The following is a 19,346-nucleotide window of genomic DNA, read 5'->3' as shown; positions in this document are numbered from 1 at the left end:
ATAAGCCGGCTACATATGACTTACACGGGGTATATCTAAACCAAATCGTGCAGCCTTGAATATAGCTCTGAGGCTAGTTATATAGACTTAATCACATACAGGTTGGGGGGAAAAGGAGGGGAGTATGACACAATAGTCAATTATTAAGAAGCTTACAATATTTATAGGATCTATTAAAAGAAAAAAAATTCCTACACATTAAAACTTACAAGGTAACACAATAGTGATAAATGTTATTTTACATATTAAAAACATTCTCAAATTTTCTAGGGTCATTGCCACAACAGTGAAAAATTTTAGCTTAGATTAAGGAAATAGGAAATCACTTTTGCTATAATTATTGAGGCTAGCTTTAGTTTACATGTGTTATACATATAAAGAATTTCAAAGGGAATAATTATTAAAAAGCATATGCAGGTCTTTCAGGCAAGGGGAGTGGGCTCATGATTCCTTTGTCTAGAGGTATACATTACTCTCAGGCCTCCTGGAGGGGAGGAAGAGTTAAAATCAGTGTAGGATGTGTATACATTGTCTCCTATAGGATTTTATTGAAGGGGAAGAGGAAGTTTTCAGAAAACTTTTATCTTCTTTGTTGTCTAGCAAGTAGTGGCCTCAGTTCTTCCAGACAACTATAGTTAAATTATGACTAAATGACCCATTTATCCTTGTAAGCCAGAAAACTTCTGCATTCTTCCTCCATTCTCTACAGAAAGGAGGGGGCAAGAAACCTGACTTTTCCTCTTTAAAATGACATTGCCATTACTAAATTTTACAGTTTTTTGACACCTTATTACAATACATTTTAGCTAAAAGGAAAATTGTCACCCTGTGAAGGAATAAAAATACAAAACAAATCAGTGGCTTCTTATTACAACCTGCTCATGAATTTTCCATCCTCTCATTGAAAAATACAGAATTGGACAAAAATCCGTGAAATTTTAGTTCCTTCACATCAGGCCCCAGCAAAGGCCCATTGTGTCTTTAGCTGAGAGAGGACCAGCACATGCAGGTGAGGAAACTACCAAAGGCCGGTACAGAACCACAAGGAGGGACCCATGGGAACAACCCTGGGTTCACACTGGGCTGAAAATGTCTTCTGTTGTCACCAGCTGCAGTTAGAAGCAATCCCATGGAATGCTGCGAAGGATTTACTCTCTAAGCTCAAAAAAACCTCAAAGCAAAAGTCAGAAGGAGCTTATAGTTTGAAAATATCTTAACTGCAAACCAAAATAAGACACGTGCAATTACAGAATTAAATAATTTCAACATCTGTAAAGACAAAATTAACAAAGTCTACCTCCACATGACAAAGAAGCAGGGAGATTGTTGTAGTAATATAATGTTATAGTAATTAAATATATAGAAATATAACAAAATATGGATGGTATGTATATAAGTAATTAAGATATAATATTAAATTTAATTAAGGAAATTAAATAAAGTTATGCTGTCTGGATAGGTATTAATCTAGTGTGTGCAGATGTGATAAACAGACTCTGACTTTCGAGCAGGGCCCAGTTAGAATGTGTGTGAAGTTATACATAGATAAGAAGTGGCTTGATATCATAACTCTGTAAGTGAATATAAACAAGAAGCTTCCCTAAGAACATCTTAAAAGTGAATAGTAACATCTTAGTAGATTAACATAAAAAGGGCTTCCTTTGAGAAACTCCCAAAAGGGTGGTTTGAGGTGATAATGCTGTAGATTGATACCTGTCAAAAGGCCTTGGCAGAAAAGGTACTAAAGCTGAGGAGCCCCCTGCTGAGGGAGTTGCCCAGACTCCTACATGAACATGGACTGTTTAAATGCTGCTCAGAGCTCTGACCAAAGACAGCTGAGAGGAGCATGCCAATGGGGCCCCCTTAAGCTGTACCCAGGCATGCCAAAAGGATTTGTGAGTAATAAACTGCCTTTGTGATTCTTGCAACTAACTTGTGTGTCAGTCATGTGTCAGCACTGATAAGTAGAATCCTCATAGCTGCCTCAAGAGTAGTCTCAAAGAGGCTGCCAGCCCTGCTGATAAGCAGGAGTGTCCCACTGCACAGAGGAGTTAAATCAGGGACTCCTGATTGACATAGAGCGTGGGCTTTACTGGGACAGAGATGGTTCCTGTAACAAGGAAGACAGTGACCCACAGAGAGTGGCTCAGGCATCCTGTGGGTGAGCGTTGGTGGACAATGTAACTGTGCTGTAACAGAGACACATATTCAAATCCAGAGGAAGAGGGATGTGCTCTGCTTTCTTCTTCTCATCCACTCCCCCGTGGGCGTCACAGACACCTCTCCTCCCCCCTCAACCTCAGAAGCTCATGTCCAGCCCCACCCACTGCCACACCCTGTGACTGTTACCTATACCCCAGCTGACATGCTCAGGGGCTGTTCTATGTCACAATCTGCTTGTGGCCTGGTTAGGTGGTGGGGACCCGCCTGAAGGACCTTTCTTTCTCTATTCCTGTTGATGGTTGTCCCCAAGCAGGACATGAGGCTGGCTGAGGACTCGGTCCCCCTGTGGGTGGCCTCCTTACTACCAGTGCTATGGGTGGTGTGGTCTCCAGTCCAGGGTTCTCAAGGTCGACCGTCATGGCGCTATATCTCCTCTGAGGTGGTGATTCCCCAGAAGCAAGTGCACCATGGCAAAGGTGGCCAGGTTCCTGGCTGGCTCTCCTGGAGCCTGAGGTTCGGGGGCCAGAGACACATTATCCATCTGCGGCACAAGAAACTGTTTATGTCCAGAGATCTGCTGCTGATGACTCAGGATGACCAGGGGGCCTTGCAAGTGGAGTACCCTTTTGTCCCCCATGACTGCTACTACCTTGGCTACCTGGAGGGGGTTCCTCTTTCCATGGTCACCGTGGACACATGCTATGGGGGCCTAGAAGGTATTATAAAGGTGGATGACCTTGCCTATGAAATCAAACCCCTCAAGGACTCCCGAACCTTTGAACACCTGGTTTCCCAGATAGTGGCAGACACCAAGGCAATAGGACCCATGTACTCTCTGGGGTACAAGGAAGAGAGGCACCCCCTGTTCTCTCCAGCCAATGCCAGTGCAGCCCCCAGGATCAGTAGTAAGCTTTATTCATCACATAAAATGAATATAAAAGGCTGTGTAATGAGTTCTAGATCAACGTATACTCTATTCAGCAATGTGTCACAATGCGCCCAGTATCTGATAAACATAGCTAGCATAGCTGATTCCATGCTCCAAGGTCTTGATATGAGATACTATGTCAGTGTAATGATCATTTATGATAGAGCAGATCCAACTGCAATGGACAACTTTCAGGTGCCAGGGAGTGCCTTTCATACCTATTATGCAAAGAACATTTATAAAATTTTTAAACCACACTCATCCATGATTGTGGTTAAAGACAAGCCCGAAGACATTACTTTTCAGCCTTCCCTATATGGACTGTGCTCGGTCCGTAATCTCCTCGTGGTTGGTCAACTAGGCAGACATTATTTATTGTTGTCTATTATAGCCACCCAACATATTGCAAGAAATTATGGTATCTATTATGATAATAAATATTGTGTTTGTCAAAGACGAACCACCTGCATCATGTCCAGATACCCAGTACTGACAGACGCCTTCAGTAACTGCTCCTTTGTGCACGTACAACATATAACTCGTAACACTGAAGGTTGCCTGTTCAGAACCGACTTTATCTATCACAATAAAAGCCTGACATATGTTCGGTGTGGAAACTCTGTGGTGGATGAAGGTGAGCACTGTGACTGTGGATCCTTCAAGCAGTGTCATCACAACCCCTGCTGCAACGCTGACTGTACCCTTACACCCGGAAGCGCGTGTAACACAGGCAGATGCTGCACAAACTGCACCTACTCGCCCAGAGGAACGCTCTGCCGACCAATCCAGAACATCTGTGACCTTCCAGAGTACTGCCTCGGGCACACCTTTATCTGCCCTGATGACTTTTATCTGCAAGATGGAACCCCATGCACAGAGGAAGGCTACTGCTTCCATGGGAACTGTACTGACCGCAACATGCACTGCAAGCAGATCTTTGGTGAAGGTGCCCAGAACGCTCCAGACGCCTGCTACGTGATCAATAGAAGGGGCCACAGGTTTGGACACTGTGGGACTGGTACTGAGTTTCGTCCTGTGTCTTGTGCTCAAGAAGACATTCAGTGTGGACGCCTACAGTGCACCAATGTCACTCATCTGCCTAAGCTGCAAGAACATGTTGGATTCCATCAGAGTGTGTTCGAGGGGTCTTTGTGTTTTGGAGTGGGGTCACACCGGGGGACAGGAACAACTGATGTTGGTGCTGTGAGACCTGGTACCCCCTGTGGTGGTGGAAAATTCTGTCTGAATAATCACTGCAATGGTATTGTGGCTGGAATGAATTATCACTGCCCTCCCAAGAAATGCAATCTGAGGGGAGTTTGCAACAACAAAGGGCACTGTCATTGCCGGTTAGGCTGGGACCCCCCACAGTGTATAAACAAAGGAGCTGGAGGGAGTGTGGACAGTGGCCCCCCTCCAAGAAGAATGCGGTCAGTAACACAGAGTGACCTGTCAGTGCTGTATCTGAGAGTGGTCTTCTGTCGAATATACGCCTTCATAGCTTCACTCCTCATTGCAGTGGGCATGAACATGAGAACTGTCGGGATGACCAGTCACAGAAGTGACAGTTGAAGACTAAAGAGCAAATCAGCCTTGTGACCCCTGTACAACTCTAGGTTATATAGGACATCTGTAAGAAAACAAGCATCACCAGCTGGCTGAGCCAAAGCCCACATTCCTGGACATCACAGGGGTCCTGCCGCACATCACGGAGCAGCGAGAGACATGGGCGTTTTCCCACCAGCTGTCTCTGGCAGGTTGCTGGCCAGCACCTTCACATAAAGCTTAAAAACCAGATGATGGTGTCCTGTACTCTTTTTGTAAGTCTTTTTTTTTTCATTTTAACCTTTTTTTTTAGATTTTATTTATTCATTATAGAGAGGGGAGAGAGAGAGAGAGAGAGAGAGAGAGAGAGAGAGAGAGAGAGAGAAGGGGGGAGGAGCGAGGAGCAGGAAGCATCAACTCCCATATGTGCCTAGACCAGGCAAGCCCAGGGTTTTGAACCGGCAACCTCAGCGTTTCCAGGTTGACGCTCTATCCAGGCTGTTTTTGTAAGTTTTCAAGATCCTAAACTGAGATTGAGTCTCTGACTTGCAGAGAAGACCTGGTGAGTAGCTGGTCTTGACCTGTGGGCAGTTGTCCCAGGATTAGTGAAAGTGGCCACAGGATCCTTTAAGGCCAGTTCATGACAGTCCCCCACAACACTGCTCTTTATCATGGAGGGTCACCTCAGTCTTAGGTGATCTCATCTTCTCTATGCAGAGTGGTTTCAGGACAATTGTGTGCTCCTCACAACCAAGCCTGCCCATGTCACACTGGTGTGGCTTTGGGCTGCGGCTGAGACTGAGGGTCACAGTGTGCCTGGTGATACCTGTGCCACCCCGGAGAGCAGATTCCTCTGGTGGAGGCTGTGGTCCAGGGACATTCAGTCAGAAAATGAGGTAGAAGTGGCCATCCCTGACCCTGGCCTTCAGAGGGGGCCTCCGTACACTAGTTCCCCTTCCTCCTCGCTGTGCACTTCAGAGAAGGTCCGAGGAAGTGCCCCTGGGTCGTGGTGCAGATCAGATACCGTCTCCACAACAGACCGTGGGCTGGAAAACCAGAACACCACTGTATCTAAAGAGCTTTCAATGAAATGTTTCATAGGGTAATGCCCAATTAATAAAATTTTTATTTCACACCAACGTATACAATTCATAGTACCTCCACTCAATACAGGCACACCACATGGATTTGAAAGCCAATATTTTGCAAATTCAAGGACCTGGAATGTCCATGGTGGGCAGACATGCTGGGTGGACATTAGCAGTGGAGTTGGGAGACATGAATGTCCCTGTTCTGTTCACTCTGTTATCAGGGACCTGAGACAATATCCAATTCCATTGCAGATGGACATCACAATGTGAGAGTCAGTAGGTCAGGTTTAACTGTCACTGATGCAGCTGGCCCTGTGGTCCAATGTGGCATCTGCCATTGTTCCCTCCATGCACACTCTCAATCCTCTAAGACTTTGTAACACTAAGTGGACAGTGTTGCTCTGTGTGTCTTGGTTGCTGGGAAGTCCCAGACTGAGACCACAGAGGCACCATGACCCCTGATCTCCTTCCTGGCCATCAGCAGCAATTTGAATGATGCAATTTTTCTCTCTCAAGTTGAATGAGATATGACAAATAAATAGACTCTGTTCATGTCAGACCAACTCGTCACTGTCCCTGTTGAAACTGCGACCTTGAATTCCAATGGCAGACTGATAAATACCACAACCTGCACAGAAAATCTCTCATGTAGAAAGTCATCACTGTGAGGAGCACGGTGTAGGGACGTGGAGAGCGTCCTGGAGGACAGGTTGTTTAAACCATGGACTTCTGTTAGGACTCATGGTGTCTTCCTGAAGGGAATGCCATGAATTGCTTGGCTCACACACATACAGCTCCAAGTCCAGGGGTTCCACTGCTCTACTAGTCTGTCTGCTCCCAGGAAATCTGAATGACCCGGGACCAATGTTAAGTGGACCCAGTAGTGGGATTCAAATAATTTAACAACTAGTTCTCTGCCCTAAATGATCATTTTAAGTATATATAAAAGAAAGACATACCAAAGGTAGTTTATTATTTCATGCATTTAGTACTTAAATAAGAACAATAAAAGAGGTACACAAAACTAGATTATGTTACAAGAAAGAGTTTGAAAGTATCAATAAAACATTAAATAATGCCTGACAGAGTCCGTGGACTGTGCTCCAGGTTCGGGTTCCAGCGTGGGTCATCAAGGGTCTGGCCTCGGTCTGTCATCTGATCTCTGTCTCAGGTGCCTGGTGTGCATCCTCAGGCGCGCAGGCTCAGGGTTGTTGTCCGGTGATCAGCATCAGCGGTCTGGCCTCCGGGTGCGCTGCCTGATGACCGGCACCGACTGTGTCAGCTTGGGGTGGGCTCCCATCCCTCATCCATCCTCTGAATCTGTTGCCTGTCGTTTGCCACCAGGGGTCCCATCTCAGGGTCCAGATTCGGCCTGTCCTTCAGTTTCTGTGTCCGCGGCCAGGTGTGCACCATCAGGCGTGCGGGCTCAGGGGCTGTGACCCGGGCTCTGACCATCTTGTGGTGCCCGGCAGCTGAGGTCTGGCTTCCAGGTCATTGCTTGCTGTCCTGTAGCAGCTGTGCGGGCAGAGTCTGGGTTCTGGTTGTTATCAGTGCCTTGGGTCCAGTGCCTTGTGTTAGCATCGGATGTTTGGGGTCCACCCGTGGGCGGATTCTGCGTCTGGTGGCTGACAGGAGACCTTCAGGAGGACGTACTGAGTCTGAAGAGACAGGTGGAAGGCTGCACATTGGCGTCATGTTACACTCAGTCTGTTCCTGTCTGTATGGCAGTTGGCATTTCTATGTTTATCAATGTTTGGGGCTGCAGTCACTCTTCCATGTAGTAGGTTACTTACTTTCAGGAACTTTGGGTTTACCTTAGGGCTGGGACAGTCAGAGTCCCTAGTGGGGCCAGTGCCAAGACATCGGCTTGGTTTATGGGTTTCATTAGGGTGACTACTATTGGCTCATACATGGGTAATAACAGGATGTACTTAGCGTTGAGAGGTTAGGTTGAAGGCCTAGTATTAGTGGTTATGGAAACAGGGTTACGTTCAGAGTGTCAGGTGTAAAACAAGTACCAACTCAACAGGTAGAACATGATTTCAGAGTTTAGGGCTTTGGGCTGTGAGTGGTGATAAGATGCAAAGTTTTGGTGTTATGGATCAAGGGTTAGGATTTAGGTTGAGGCTCACGGTAGAGACTCAGGGTTGAGACTTAAGGTTCTGGTTTAGTGTGCATCATTGAGGCTTAAATCTAGGGTTCACGCTCAGGGGTGGGACTCATGTTGAAACTCAGAAGTTGGTGTTGGGGCTGGGGTTAGGGTTAAAGGTTTAGGGTTAGGAGTTTAGGGTTAGGGGTGAGGGGTTAGGGCTTCTGTGTGCTTGGGCTCTGGGTTTGAAAGGCATGGTCATCCAGGTGGCAGTGCAGGTCACATAAGGCAAGTGAGCAGGGTATCCACCCAAAGCTCTGACCCAGGCAGGGCCTGGCTTCCAGGCCCACCGGAGTGGGTGGCCTGGTGTCACGCAGGGGTCACCGCTTGCTCCTGCCCCCCTCCCACACCTGAGAGAAGTCGGGGTGGTGGTGTCCTCTCCTCCACTTCCGGCTGCCCCCAGGACCCACTGTCTCCATTCATGGACTGAAGACCCGCAGAGCCAGGCTCGATGGTGCCCCTGAACCCCAGAACCTCTCAGTGCTCCGGGAGTGCATGGACCCCGAGGGGGTGGCCGACTGGGGCTCTCTGGGATTGGCCACTGTTGGACACTTTGTAGCAACCACACAGCTTCAGCGACATCCCCTCTCAGGAGGTGAGGATGAGCAGGTGTGCACCGGCCAAGTGAGTGGAAGTGGGGCGGGGGCAGAGGGGAGGTGGAACCCCGTAGCTCAGAGCTGATCTGGGCAGCCAGGGCTCTCGGCCTTCTCATGGAGCAGTGCACCACAAAACGTATGTGGTGTTGGGCCGTGGCCAGGGATGTGTAGGGGTCAGCCCACAGGGTAGAGCCACCTGCCCTCCTCCTGTCCCCTCCATTGCCCACCCATGGCCAGGTCTCCTCAGTGTCTAGGGTACTGTCCGCATGAGCCAGCACTTAGCCTCCTTCCTGCCTCTCCTGGAGCCCATGGAGTCCGCACTGGAAGAAACCGGAGTCCCAAGCCGAGCGCTCCTCCTCCCGTTCATGTCGAAGCCCTGGAGCCTTGGTTCCCTCGACAGGGAGAATCGCTGGGCCCGAGTCAGGGGGAGTGAAATGGTGGCGGTGGTGGTGTAGGTTACAGCTCATCCCCGGGAGGGCGGGGAGCCGGGAGGACTGAGGGGCTCGGACGGGGATGGAGCGCTGCTCATGGAGCGCATGGAGCGTCTCACGGCCTTAGTGGAAAGTGTGGCATCATCTTATAAAAACTTAGACATCCTGCAGCGCCGCCCATTAACTCCCAAGAGTCTGGTTCATAGAAACAAAGCACTATTTTTTAAAAGCAATCACTAACAAGTTGTGTAAACATCTGTGGGTGGGAGGGAGGCGTTTGAACAAGTTACAGCCCCTCCTTTCATGGGATAGTTTTCAAGACCATGCATATGCGCCAGGAGATGTCTGTGGGACCAGCCAGATAAGCAGTCTCTGTGCTGTTAAAAATAGGTGTATGTATACATAGATTTGTATAAAAGAGAAGATTTCATAAATCCTCCAAGTCCACCTGCTACCACTTGGGTGATGGCAGAGTGGGCTTTGGGGTGTAATGGGTCAGTGCCTGCTGGGGTCTCCACCCTGGGACCTTTTCAAGTTACCCCAAGTCTCTCCACCTGTTGTCCTCAGTGCCAACTCTGAACAGCTGTGAAGGCGAGGGAGCCAGAGTAAGGCCCTGCAAGGTCACATTCTGTTGTGTAGGGCTCTGTGTGTGAGAGAGAGATTTAAGGCAACATTTAAATCTTTGTGCTTTTTAAACGGTAAATTGAGGGGTTTTTTTCAAAATCAAAATTGTTAAAATCAGATGGTACTAGTCCTGTTCTGTAGGCCCCATGGCTCCTCTTTGCAGCAATGTAAATGGCATGTGCCCTTCCCTGGCCCAGGGCACCTTCTAAGGCAGGGGTTGGGAAACTTTTTGGCTGAGAGAGCCATGAACGCCACATATATATATATTTTTTTGTATTTTTCTGAAGCTGGAAATGGGGAGAGACAGTCAGACTCCGGCATACGCCCGACGGGGATCCACCCAGCATGCCCACCAGGGGGCAACGCTCTGCCCACCAGGGGGCATCGCTCTGCCGGGACCAGAGCTACTCTAGCGCCTGGGGCAGAGGCCAAGGAGCCATCCCCAGCGCCCGGGCCATCTTTGCTCCAATGGAGCCTCGCTGCAGAAGGGGAAGAGAGAGACAGAGAGGAAGGAGAGGGGGAGGGGTGGAGAGGCAGATGGGCGCCTCTCCTGTGTGCCCTGGCCGGGAATCGAACCTGGGACCTCTGCACGCCAGGCCGACGCTCTACCACTGAGCCAACCGGCCAGGGCAACGCCACATATTTTAAAATGTCATTCCATGAGAGCCATACAACGACCCGTGTACGTGATGCATTATCCAATAAAAATTTGGTGTTGTCCCAGAGGACAGCTCCAGCTACCTGCAACCATGAACATGAGCGGTAGGAAATGAATGGATTACAATACATGAGAATGTTTTATATTTTTAACGTTATTATCTTTTTATTAAAGATGTGTCTGCGAGCCAGATGCAGCCATCAAAAGAGCCACATCTGGCTCGCGAGCCATAGGTTCCCAACCCCTGTTCTAAGGGCTGGGAGAGGCCTCAGCATCCATCCGGAAAGTGCTTGGGAACTCTGATGACCTCACCACACATGGTTCCTGCCCCCACGCAGCCCAGAGGGGGAGTGAAATGAAACAATTACCATGTTTATGAAACAGGTGGTAACCGGATGGCTAGGGGACCAGGATGGTGCCTGTGTGAGGGGCACAGTGCGGGGTGGGAACAGATGAAATGTTCAGAGGAGTGATAGCACCTAGCTCAGTTGGAGTGCACAACCCAGGACTAAGGTGTTTTGGAGGGAGTAAAAGGAAATCCAGTGGGCGTCTGGTCCTCCTGCCTTTACAAGTGAGTTCTCATTGTTGTCACCTTACAAGTGCCTGTGGGAAGAGGGGCCTCAGAGTTGGTCAGCCTGTGGTCAGCACTGGCCATGGTCACGACTGTCATCTTGTTTGTAGAAGGCGTAACCTAACACAGGATGCAGAGCTTCCTGAAGCTGCTGAGGGAGTGGGGGCATCAGCCTCCCCTTGGAAGAGCTGGTGACCCTCACCGGCAGGCTGTGCTAGGACCTCCTGGAAGAGCTGGTGACCCTCACCGGCAGGCTGTGCCAGGACCTCCTGGAAGAGCTGATGACCCTCACCGGCAGGCTGTGCCAGGACCTGCAGGATGATCCCGCCCAGGTGCAGCCCTTGGTCGTGGCTGTGCTGGACAGCCAGCTCCGCCTGTTCCTCCTGGACAACAAGGATGTGGCCCTGGTGTGTGCCCGTGTGTGGCCCAGCAGGGGCAGCACCAGGCTTTCTGCCAGCTGTGGGAGGTAGGACTGGTCAGGGGGTGGGGAGCACAGAGAGAGAGGCCGCAGCCACTACCAGCCTAAACAAGACAGAATGTGAAGGCCTGACCTGTGGTGGTGCAGTGGATAAAGCGTCAACCTGGAATGCTGAGGTTGCCGGTTCAAAACCCTGGGCTTGCCTGGTCAAGGCACATATGGGAGTTGATGCTTCCTGCTCCTCCCCCTTCTCTCTCTCTGTCTCTCTCATTCTCTCTCTTCTCTAAAAATTAATAAAAGTAAAAAAAAAAAGACAGAATGTGCAGAAGTCTGCAAGAGCCTGGGGAGGGGTGCTATAAACCATCCAGGATGGTCCACTCTCACTTTACTAGGTTCTAACTAGCTCGGAAATCTGACTTTAAAATGATCCATGTATCAGATTCTTATTGGGTGGTGGTCCTGGCTTGGAGGGCCAGCATACCAATCAGTGAGTCAAACAGACCCATGACCTCAATCCCTCAGCCCAAGTTCAACAGTTGAGACAATTTTTTTAAAAAAATTATTTTATTCAATTATTTATTTATTCATTCGTTTTAGGGAAGAGAGAGAGAGAAGCGAGGAGGAGCAGGAAGCTTCAACTTGACCAGGGAAGCCAGAGTTTCAATCTGGCAACCTCATTGTTCCAGGTCAATGATTTATCCACTGTGCCACCATAGGTCAAGCTGCAGTTGAAACCAAAAATAGGCCCTGGGTGTTCAACTCAGTGGATAGAGTGTTGGCCCGGCATGCAGACATCCTGGGTTTGATCCCCAGTCAGGGCTCATTTGAGAAGCGACCATCTGCTTCTCTTCCCCTCCCTTTCCTTGTTCTCTCTCTCTTTCCCTCTTGCAGCCAGTGGCTCGTTTGATCTGAGTGTCAGTCTCAGGCTTTGAGGATAGCTTGGCTGATTCAAGCATCGGCCCCAGATGGAGGTTGCTGGGTGGATCCCGGTCAAGGTGCATGTGGGAGACTGTCTATCTCCCCTCCTCTCATTTAAACACACACACACACACACACAAACTCCCACAAAAATATCCCTCATTCGTCTGGTGGTCATGGGAACCTCCACTTGTTTGGGATCAAAACCTGACCTGTGTGGATGTGAAGGAATTTATGGTCTTTATTTATCCACTTAATGTGACAGGTTCATTTTTCTCCTAAATATTAACATATTTGTAGGTTACTGCCTGCCCTAGACGAAAATCTGAGAAATCTTGAATTCTAAAGTACAAACAGCTCAAAGGGTTTCAGTAAGGGACTTGAGGGCCTGTCTTGTCCAGTTTCACCTCATAGTATAGTCCATGCACAATTCATGCTGAGTTTTCCTTAAAGGTACTCAGTTCTTCGTGTTTCCACTCCCTCCCCTCCAGGCTGTGGGGTAATTCTCCGGCCCCTCGATCTGCCTTCACGCAGCAGCTGGAGGAGGTTGTAAAAGTGCAGGTGAGTCCACGTGTGCCCCAGGACTGAGCTGAGCCTGCCTGCTCTCCTGCTCAGCCCCCCACGCTCCCCTCAGCTTCTTCCTCGTGGCCATGCTGAATTCCTAGCTGCTTCTAGAACTCTTAGGATCCTTATTTGTTCTCAGAGCTATTCACTTGTCATTCCCTCTGCTAGGGGTGGGTGCCTTCCCACCTTCTGGCTCTGCTTTAAACGGCACCCCACCTAGGTTTATCTACCAGTGCAGCCCCACCTTCCACCCTGTGACTCCCTCAGGTCGTAGTCAGAATCCTCTTATTTGTCAGTTTGTGCTTCCTCTGTCTCTCCTCGCTGGACTGTGGGCCCCGTGAGGGAGGGGCTGCCTCTGTTCTCACTACAGAGTCGATGACACTCAGCATATGACCTGGGACATGAGAGGGGCGTGGTTTTATAATCTGTCCAAATAAATGATGAAGTAAAGAAACAAGGGAGCCCACAGTTAGAATTGTAATAACTACCATGAAGACAGCAGTGATAAAATGTGTGAATGACACCAGTGAGAAAAACTCCCAGGGGAGGGATTATAAATACCAGCAATGTCTCTGAGGAGGTAACATGAAGCTGAGACCTGGGAGGTAATGATGGGGCTAGCACACCAACAAAGGGTACTTCCTGCCCAGGGCCACATCCTGCAGGCAGGAAGGTTACTGTGTGTTCTCTGACTCTTGTGCCTGAGGCTGATGGCTGATCCTGGCAGGAGACTACAAATAACAGCCCAGCAAAATGGGATTTTTCTGATTCTCACTACCTCTCTTGCCAGGACAACACTGGAGTTAAAGGCAAGAAACACACACACTGACCATGGTGTCTAGGGGAGGCCGTGTCAGGCGTCCTTAGCTATGTTCAAAGTCTGGTTATGTGAACAACTCACACTGGGCACAGACCAGGCCCCCTTCGTCCCACTTGGCTCAGAAAGCTCTTGCTGAGGACAGGAGCCAGCCCTGCTGGTGGGAGAAAAGTCTTTCATCTAAGACATGAGTCAAGCTGCCGAGCCTCAGAGCTGACACTCCTAGCACAGCTCAGCCTCTTGTAGCCATTGGCCAGACATCTCTCATTCAATTGCCTCATGCTCCTCACCTATAAGGAGTCACTGAGAGCTCTGCTCACCTGTGTGCTTTGTGGGAGGGCTGAAATGCTGATGTGAGTCATTGGCCAGCTGGACCACTGGGGACAGAGTACTAGGCTGGTGGGGATCACAGCACTGGCCATCTGGTCATGTCCTTGCTGCCTGGCACATCAGTGAGCAGCTAGCTCTTCCAGGGATCAGGTTGGGTTAGATGGCCGTGCTCCAGGGTGGGTGAGAGTGGCTAGGTCTCAGCAGGCTCTTCTTGGCAGGCATGCTGGGTGCCAGGAGGCAGCCAGGAGCTGGTGCAGCTCTGGAACAACATTCACTACCCTCTGGTCATGAAGAGGCTCGGTGTGGCCAAACTGATCTCGGTGCAGAAGTTCCGCTGCAGGAAGAGGTACAGTCACTGGGCTTTATTTGTTCTTATTCCCTGGGGCTCCCAAAGGCTGTGCCAACCAAAACCACAGAAAGGCTTAGGTGGAACAGGCAGGGTGATAAGGGCAGGAAAAGCCAGATGAAGTACCTGGTCAAAGGTTATAGGCTAATTATCAGACAACGTGCCTGACACAGGTCTACCCTCCACCTGCTTAGCTGCTATGTGATTGCATTCCCACCTTTGCCAGCAGGCAAGGAGAGGGAGTGGTTCCCAGGACCCAGGTAGAAAATTCTAGCTGCAGTAAGAGCCACTGCCCTCAGTGAAGGCTCCACAGGCAGGGAGTGTGACCTCAGTCAGTAGCGTAGCACAGCGAGGGGAGGGCAAGGGGGTCTATCATGCCCTGAGTGCCACTTGCAGAGGAGCGACAAGTGGTCTCCAAGACAAACAAGAAAAGCGTAGAAGCATAGATAATGACTATTCGTAATATATTATAGGTATTTTTTTTTTGTATTTTTCCGAAGCTGGAAACGGGGAGGCAGTCAGACAGACTCCCGCATGCGCCCGACCGGGATCCACCCAGCACGCCCACCAGGGGGTGATGCTCTGCCCATCCGGGGCGTTGCTCTGCTGCGACCAGAGCCACTCTAGCGCCTGAGGCAGAGGCCATGGAGCCATCCCCAGCGCCCGGGCTATCCCGGTCCAATGGAGCCTCGGCTGTGGGAGAGGAAGAGAAAGACAGAGAGGAAGGAGAGGGGGAGGGGTGGAGAAGCTGACGGGTGCCTCCCCTGTGTGCCCTTGCCGGGAATCGAACCTGGGACTTCCGCATGCCAGGACGACACTCTACCACTGAGCCAACCAGGCAGGGCCATATTATAGGTATTTTAAGGTAGGTATTACGTTCTATTATTATTTGTATTATATTCTTATTATGAGTAAATTCTATATATTATATTACTATATGTGTTTCTGGAGGGGGGGTGCCAATAAAGTGTCGTGCCCTCGGCACCAGTTATGTTTGCTACGCCACTGACCTCACTACCCTCTTCTGGAAGTCGCCCAGCACACGTGCCTCAGGTCAGGCTCTACAGGTGGTTCAGGTTTTAGCACTGGCCCTCAGGTCAGCAGGACCTCTAAAGAGAGTGCAGGAAGAGAATGCTACAAGCAGTAACAAGCTGTGTGTAGTGCTTAGAAGGTTGCCTGGCACACAATAGATACTTAGTAGGAGTAGGGGTTTTATAATCACCATGGCCTGACCAGGCAGTGGCGCAGTTGATAGAGCATCAGACTGGGACCTGGAGGACCCAAGTTCAAAACCCCAAGGTCACCAGCTTGAGTGCAGGGTCACTGGCTTGAGTGTGGGATCATAGACATGAACCCATGGTTGCTGGCTTGAGCCCAAAGGTTGCTGGCTTGAAGCCCAAGGTCTCTGGCTTGAGCCCAAGGTTGCTGGCTAGAGCAAGAGGTCACTGGCTCTGCTGTAGCTCCCCAGTCAAGGCACATATGAGAAAGCAGTCAATGGACAGCTAAGGTGCCACAAGGAAGAATTGATGCTTCTCATCTCTCCCTTCCTGTCTGTCCATATCTGTCACTCTGTCACACACACACACACACACACACACACACACACACACACACACAAAATGGGAATGTGATATATTGTTTTTTGCTGTGTGGCAGGGGCCCCTGCAATCTTTGGAGGGAAGAGAGACCTGAGCAAGCAGATGGCAGTCCCCAGGGGCATTCTGATGTGATGTTAGACCCATAGAAGATGGTCACTGCAGGAGCAGAGACAGTAGGTTCTTGAAGTCTCTGGAAGTGGCCAAAGAAAGGGTTTTGTGAAGATAGATTTTGGAGGATTTGCTAATGGCTTGAAAGTGTTGAAGAAGGAAAAGAAAGACAGAGGCCAGACTCCAGCGCTCCTGGACTGAGTGGCTGGAATCTGGTGGTTATTCACTGAGTTGTACAGGATATGTGTGTGGGGGGGTAGATTTGGAGAGCTGGGATCAAGCTCCATTTGGGCTGAGTGGGATTTTTTTTTTGTATTTTTCTGAAGTTGGAAACGGGGAGGCAGTCAGACTCCCACATGCGTCCGACCGGGATCCACCCAGGATGCCCACCAGGGGGCGATGCTCGGCCTATCTGGGGCGTTGCTCTGTTGCAACCAGAGACATTCTAGTGCCTGAGGCAGAGGCATGGAGCCATCCCCAGCATCTGGGCCAACTTTGCTCCAATGGAGCCTTAGCTGCTGGAGGGGATGAGAGAGACAGAGAGGAAGGAGAGGGGGAGGGGTGGAGAAGCAGATGGGCGCTTCTCCTGTGTGCCCTGGCCAGGAATTGAACCCTGGACTCCTGCACGCCAGGCCAACGCTCTACCACTGAGCCAACCGGCCAGGGCCTGAGTGGGATTTTTTTGACATCTGTGGGGATTTGTTCAGTTGGTGTTTGGATATCAAATCTTGTGTAGACAGCATATATACAGCAGTGGTCCCCAACCTTTTCTGGGCCATGGGCTGGTTTAATGTCAGAAAATATTTTCATGGACCGGCCTTTAGGGTGGGATGGATAAATGTATCACGTGACTAAGACAAGCGTCAAGAGTGAGTCTTAGACGGATGTAACAGAGGGAATCTGGTCATTTTTAAAAAATAAAACATCGTTCAGACTTAAATATAAATAAAATGGAAATAATGTAAGTTACTTATTCTTTCTCTGTGGACCGGTACCAAATGGCCCACGGACCAGTACCGGTCCACGGCCCGGAGGTTGGGGACCACTGATATGTAGGATATATAGAAGATATATCACTGTTTTCTGTTGCAAAAATTCAAATACACACAACAGTAGAGCATAACCAACCTCAGTCTCATCATCCAGCTTCAACAGTTGTGGGCATTTGTCAGCTTTGGCATTTCATTGAGTGGTACTTGGAAGATCTATTGAGACCTCTGCATGTGTGGAGCGCAGTGCAGGACCAGGCAAGCACGTCCTTCTTTCAGGTGAGCCCTTGTGACTTTGCAGCACAGAGAGGGAGGAGAAGAAGCGGCCAGTGAGATGAGAGGAAGTGCTGGGGTGCCTAGTATTTTGCAACACATGAGGTGTATCCAGCAGAAGGGATAACTGTAACCACTTCCTCACTGCCCTCATCCAGGAACCTACCACCTGTGTCCTGAAGGCCTGAAGAGCCGGAACTTCCCCAGAGAGGTTCGCCAGAAGTTGCAAGACTTCGCCTTGGGTGTAAGCAGCAGCCCCAGCAAAGCTGAGCTGGTAAGAAAGTTAGATCAGACAACCCTCCCCTTAGCGGATCTCCACCCTTAAGTGACACCCTGCCCTTAGAGGATCCCCCCCCTGCGCCACACACACACACACACACACACACACACACACACACACACACACAGTCTTCGGCTATCTTTGAACCATCCTGGGTACTGGAGCTCAATGTTTGGCAGCCACAGAAGGTCCAGCCTGCACACTTAACAGGGCTTTTTTTTTTTTTTTTTACGTGGGGTCGCGTGTGGCTTCAACAGATGGTCACTGAGCACCCGCGATGGCCAGGCACGGGGTACCAGGGTGAGGTGTGCTGGAGCTTCCAGATTTGGGGAGGCACATGCCGGTGGAGCCCAGTACCAGCTGAGGCCGGAAGCAGGAGGCAGGGGAGGGAACTTTGCAGGGGAAGGCGCGATGGGGCGGGAGGGAGTTTCCGCCTGTTCAGAGATCTGGTCCTGTATCCTGTGCCCATTCTCTTCCATGTCTAGCCAACAAAGCACTGCTGTATTTGGTCTATGTGATCTACCCCATCGAGTCATCAAAGCTACCCGCCTTCCTCGACTGCGTGGTTTTGTGCCTGCTCCTGAGTTAGGAAGGACACGGGTCAGAGTTCATGTGGTCTCCATGGAGCAGCGGCTGGTTCCAGACATGGAGGCTTCGGCTCCGCACGGCCGCCCGAGTCCTGCGGCCCTGCCAGCTCGGTGCCCCCTAGGCGCGGACGGAATCGGGGCTTGACGCTCGTTTCCGGCAGGAGACCCCGAAAGCGGAGAGCCTGACCCCAGACCAGGTCTACAGCTGGTTCGCCAACTCCTGGCGGCGCCAGGGGGCCGGTCTGCAGCGCGTGGAGCCGACCGGGGACGCGGCTGAGGAGCCCCTGCAGCCCTCAGGCCACCGCCGCGTCGGCTTCGGGGGTGCGCGCCGGCCTCCGTGGTCAGGTGAGAGGCCCGAGGGCCCGGCCGGCGGGGGCGGACCTCGGACGTCCGTCGCTGCACCCTGTGTCCAGGGCCTGGCCTGGGTAGGGCACTCTGGTTCCAGGGGCGCCGCGCCGCGCCGGGGATCTGCACGTTCGGGACTTGAACGTGGTTCGAGAACGTGGACGCTGAGGGTCAGTGAGGCTGCAACCCGCGTTTTGTGTTTAGAGGCCGCTGTGTGGCCACGGCCAGAAGTCATTAGGTTTGGGAAATGAGCCCAGCACGAGAATGGAGGGGGTCGTAGTTCAGACCAAAGATGGATCAAGGGACAGAGAATATTGGGGTGACTCCAGCCAGCTGAGCGGCCGTTCACCTGCTGGGCAGGAGGCTGGGGCTTGGGCTTGGTCCCGCCTCCTCTCTCGTCTGATTGGTTTTCAGCAGATTGGGTTTCAGCAGGAGGTGAGGAAGATGGGTCTGCACTGTCCCTGGTGCCGTGGAAGCCCCTGGCTCTGGCCTCGGACTTTTCTGGAGATAAGATAGTGCCAAAACCAGACTCCCTGGTATGGTCGCCCCCACAGGCTGGGGATCTTCTCCTTGTTCAGCTCCCCACCCTCAGTGGGAGACTTGGCCTGGCACATGACCTGCAGACCACTACCCAAAGGTGTCTCTCTTTAGCCAAGCACCCGTGACCTCCCTGCCTTGCTTTTCTCACCTGTGAAGTAGAGAGTTGTAGGACCTGCCATGTGAATTGTTGCATAGATTACTGGGGGGTGTGGGGGTTGTTGACAAAACCCTAGGATAGCCATCTGAGACACTAAGCATTTATGGAATATTACCGAATTTTTCACTTCTTAGATGCACCTGACCATAAGATGCACCTATAATTTTAAGGAAGAAAATAAGAAAAAAAAATATTCTGAACTAAATGGTGTTAAAATATTTAATAAAATATACCACAATAGTATTTCAACAATGTAAACTCAACAGCAGTATTAACAACCATTAGCACTGTTATTAACAAGTGAGAAGAGACTTTAATGT

The 19,346-nt window shown here is 50.4% G+C and overlaps 2 protein-coding genes across 2 annotated transcripts; both read left to right on the top strand.

Annotated features, from left to right (window-relative positions):
- The first annotated feature begins 1,377 nt into the window (after positions 1–1,377).
- Positions 1,378–4,663, top strand: LOC136387020 (disintegrin and metalloproteinase domain-containing protein 20-like). Its single transcript, XM_066358092.1, is given in 3 exon segments — positions 1,378–1,384; positions 2,413–2,472; positions 2,475–4,663. Coding segments are annotated over 3 exon segments (2,256 nt in total).
- A 2,989-nt stretch (positions 4,664–7,652) lies between these two features.
- LOC136387019 (anomalous homeobox protein-like) lies at positions 7,653–18,497 on the top strand. The gene is given in 8 exon segments (XM_066358091.1): positions 7,653–7,671; positions 8,280–8,500; positions 10,975–11,176; positions 11,179–11,222; positions 14,022–14,150; positions 17,269–17,391; positions 18,146–18,329; positions 18,430–18,497. Coding segments are annotated over 8 exon segments (990 nt in total).
- The last annotated feature ends 849 nt before the right edge of the window (positions 18,498–19,346 follow it).

Source organism: Saccopteryx leptura, unplaced genomic scaffold (assembly GCF_036850995.1).
Source record: "Saccopteryx leptura isolate mSacLep1 unplaced genomic scaffold, mSacLep1_pri_phased_curated manual_scaffold_47, whole genome shotgun sequence".
Lineage (NCBI taxonomy): Eukaryota > Metazoa > Chordata > Mammalia > Chiroptera > Emballonuridae > Saccopteryx > Saccopteryx leptura.
The sequence above is the reverse complement of the archived record's forward strand: the minus strand, read 5'-3'. Positions and strand labels throughout refer to the sequence as shown.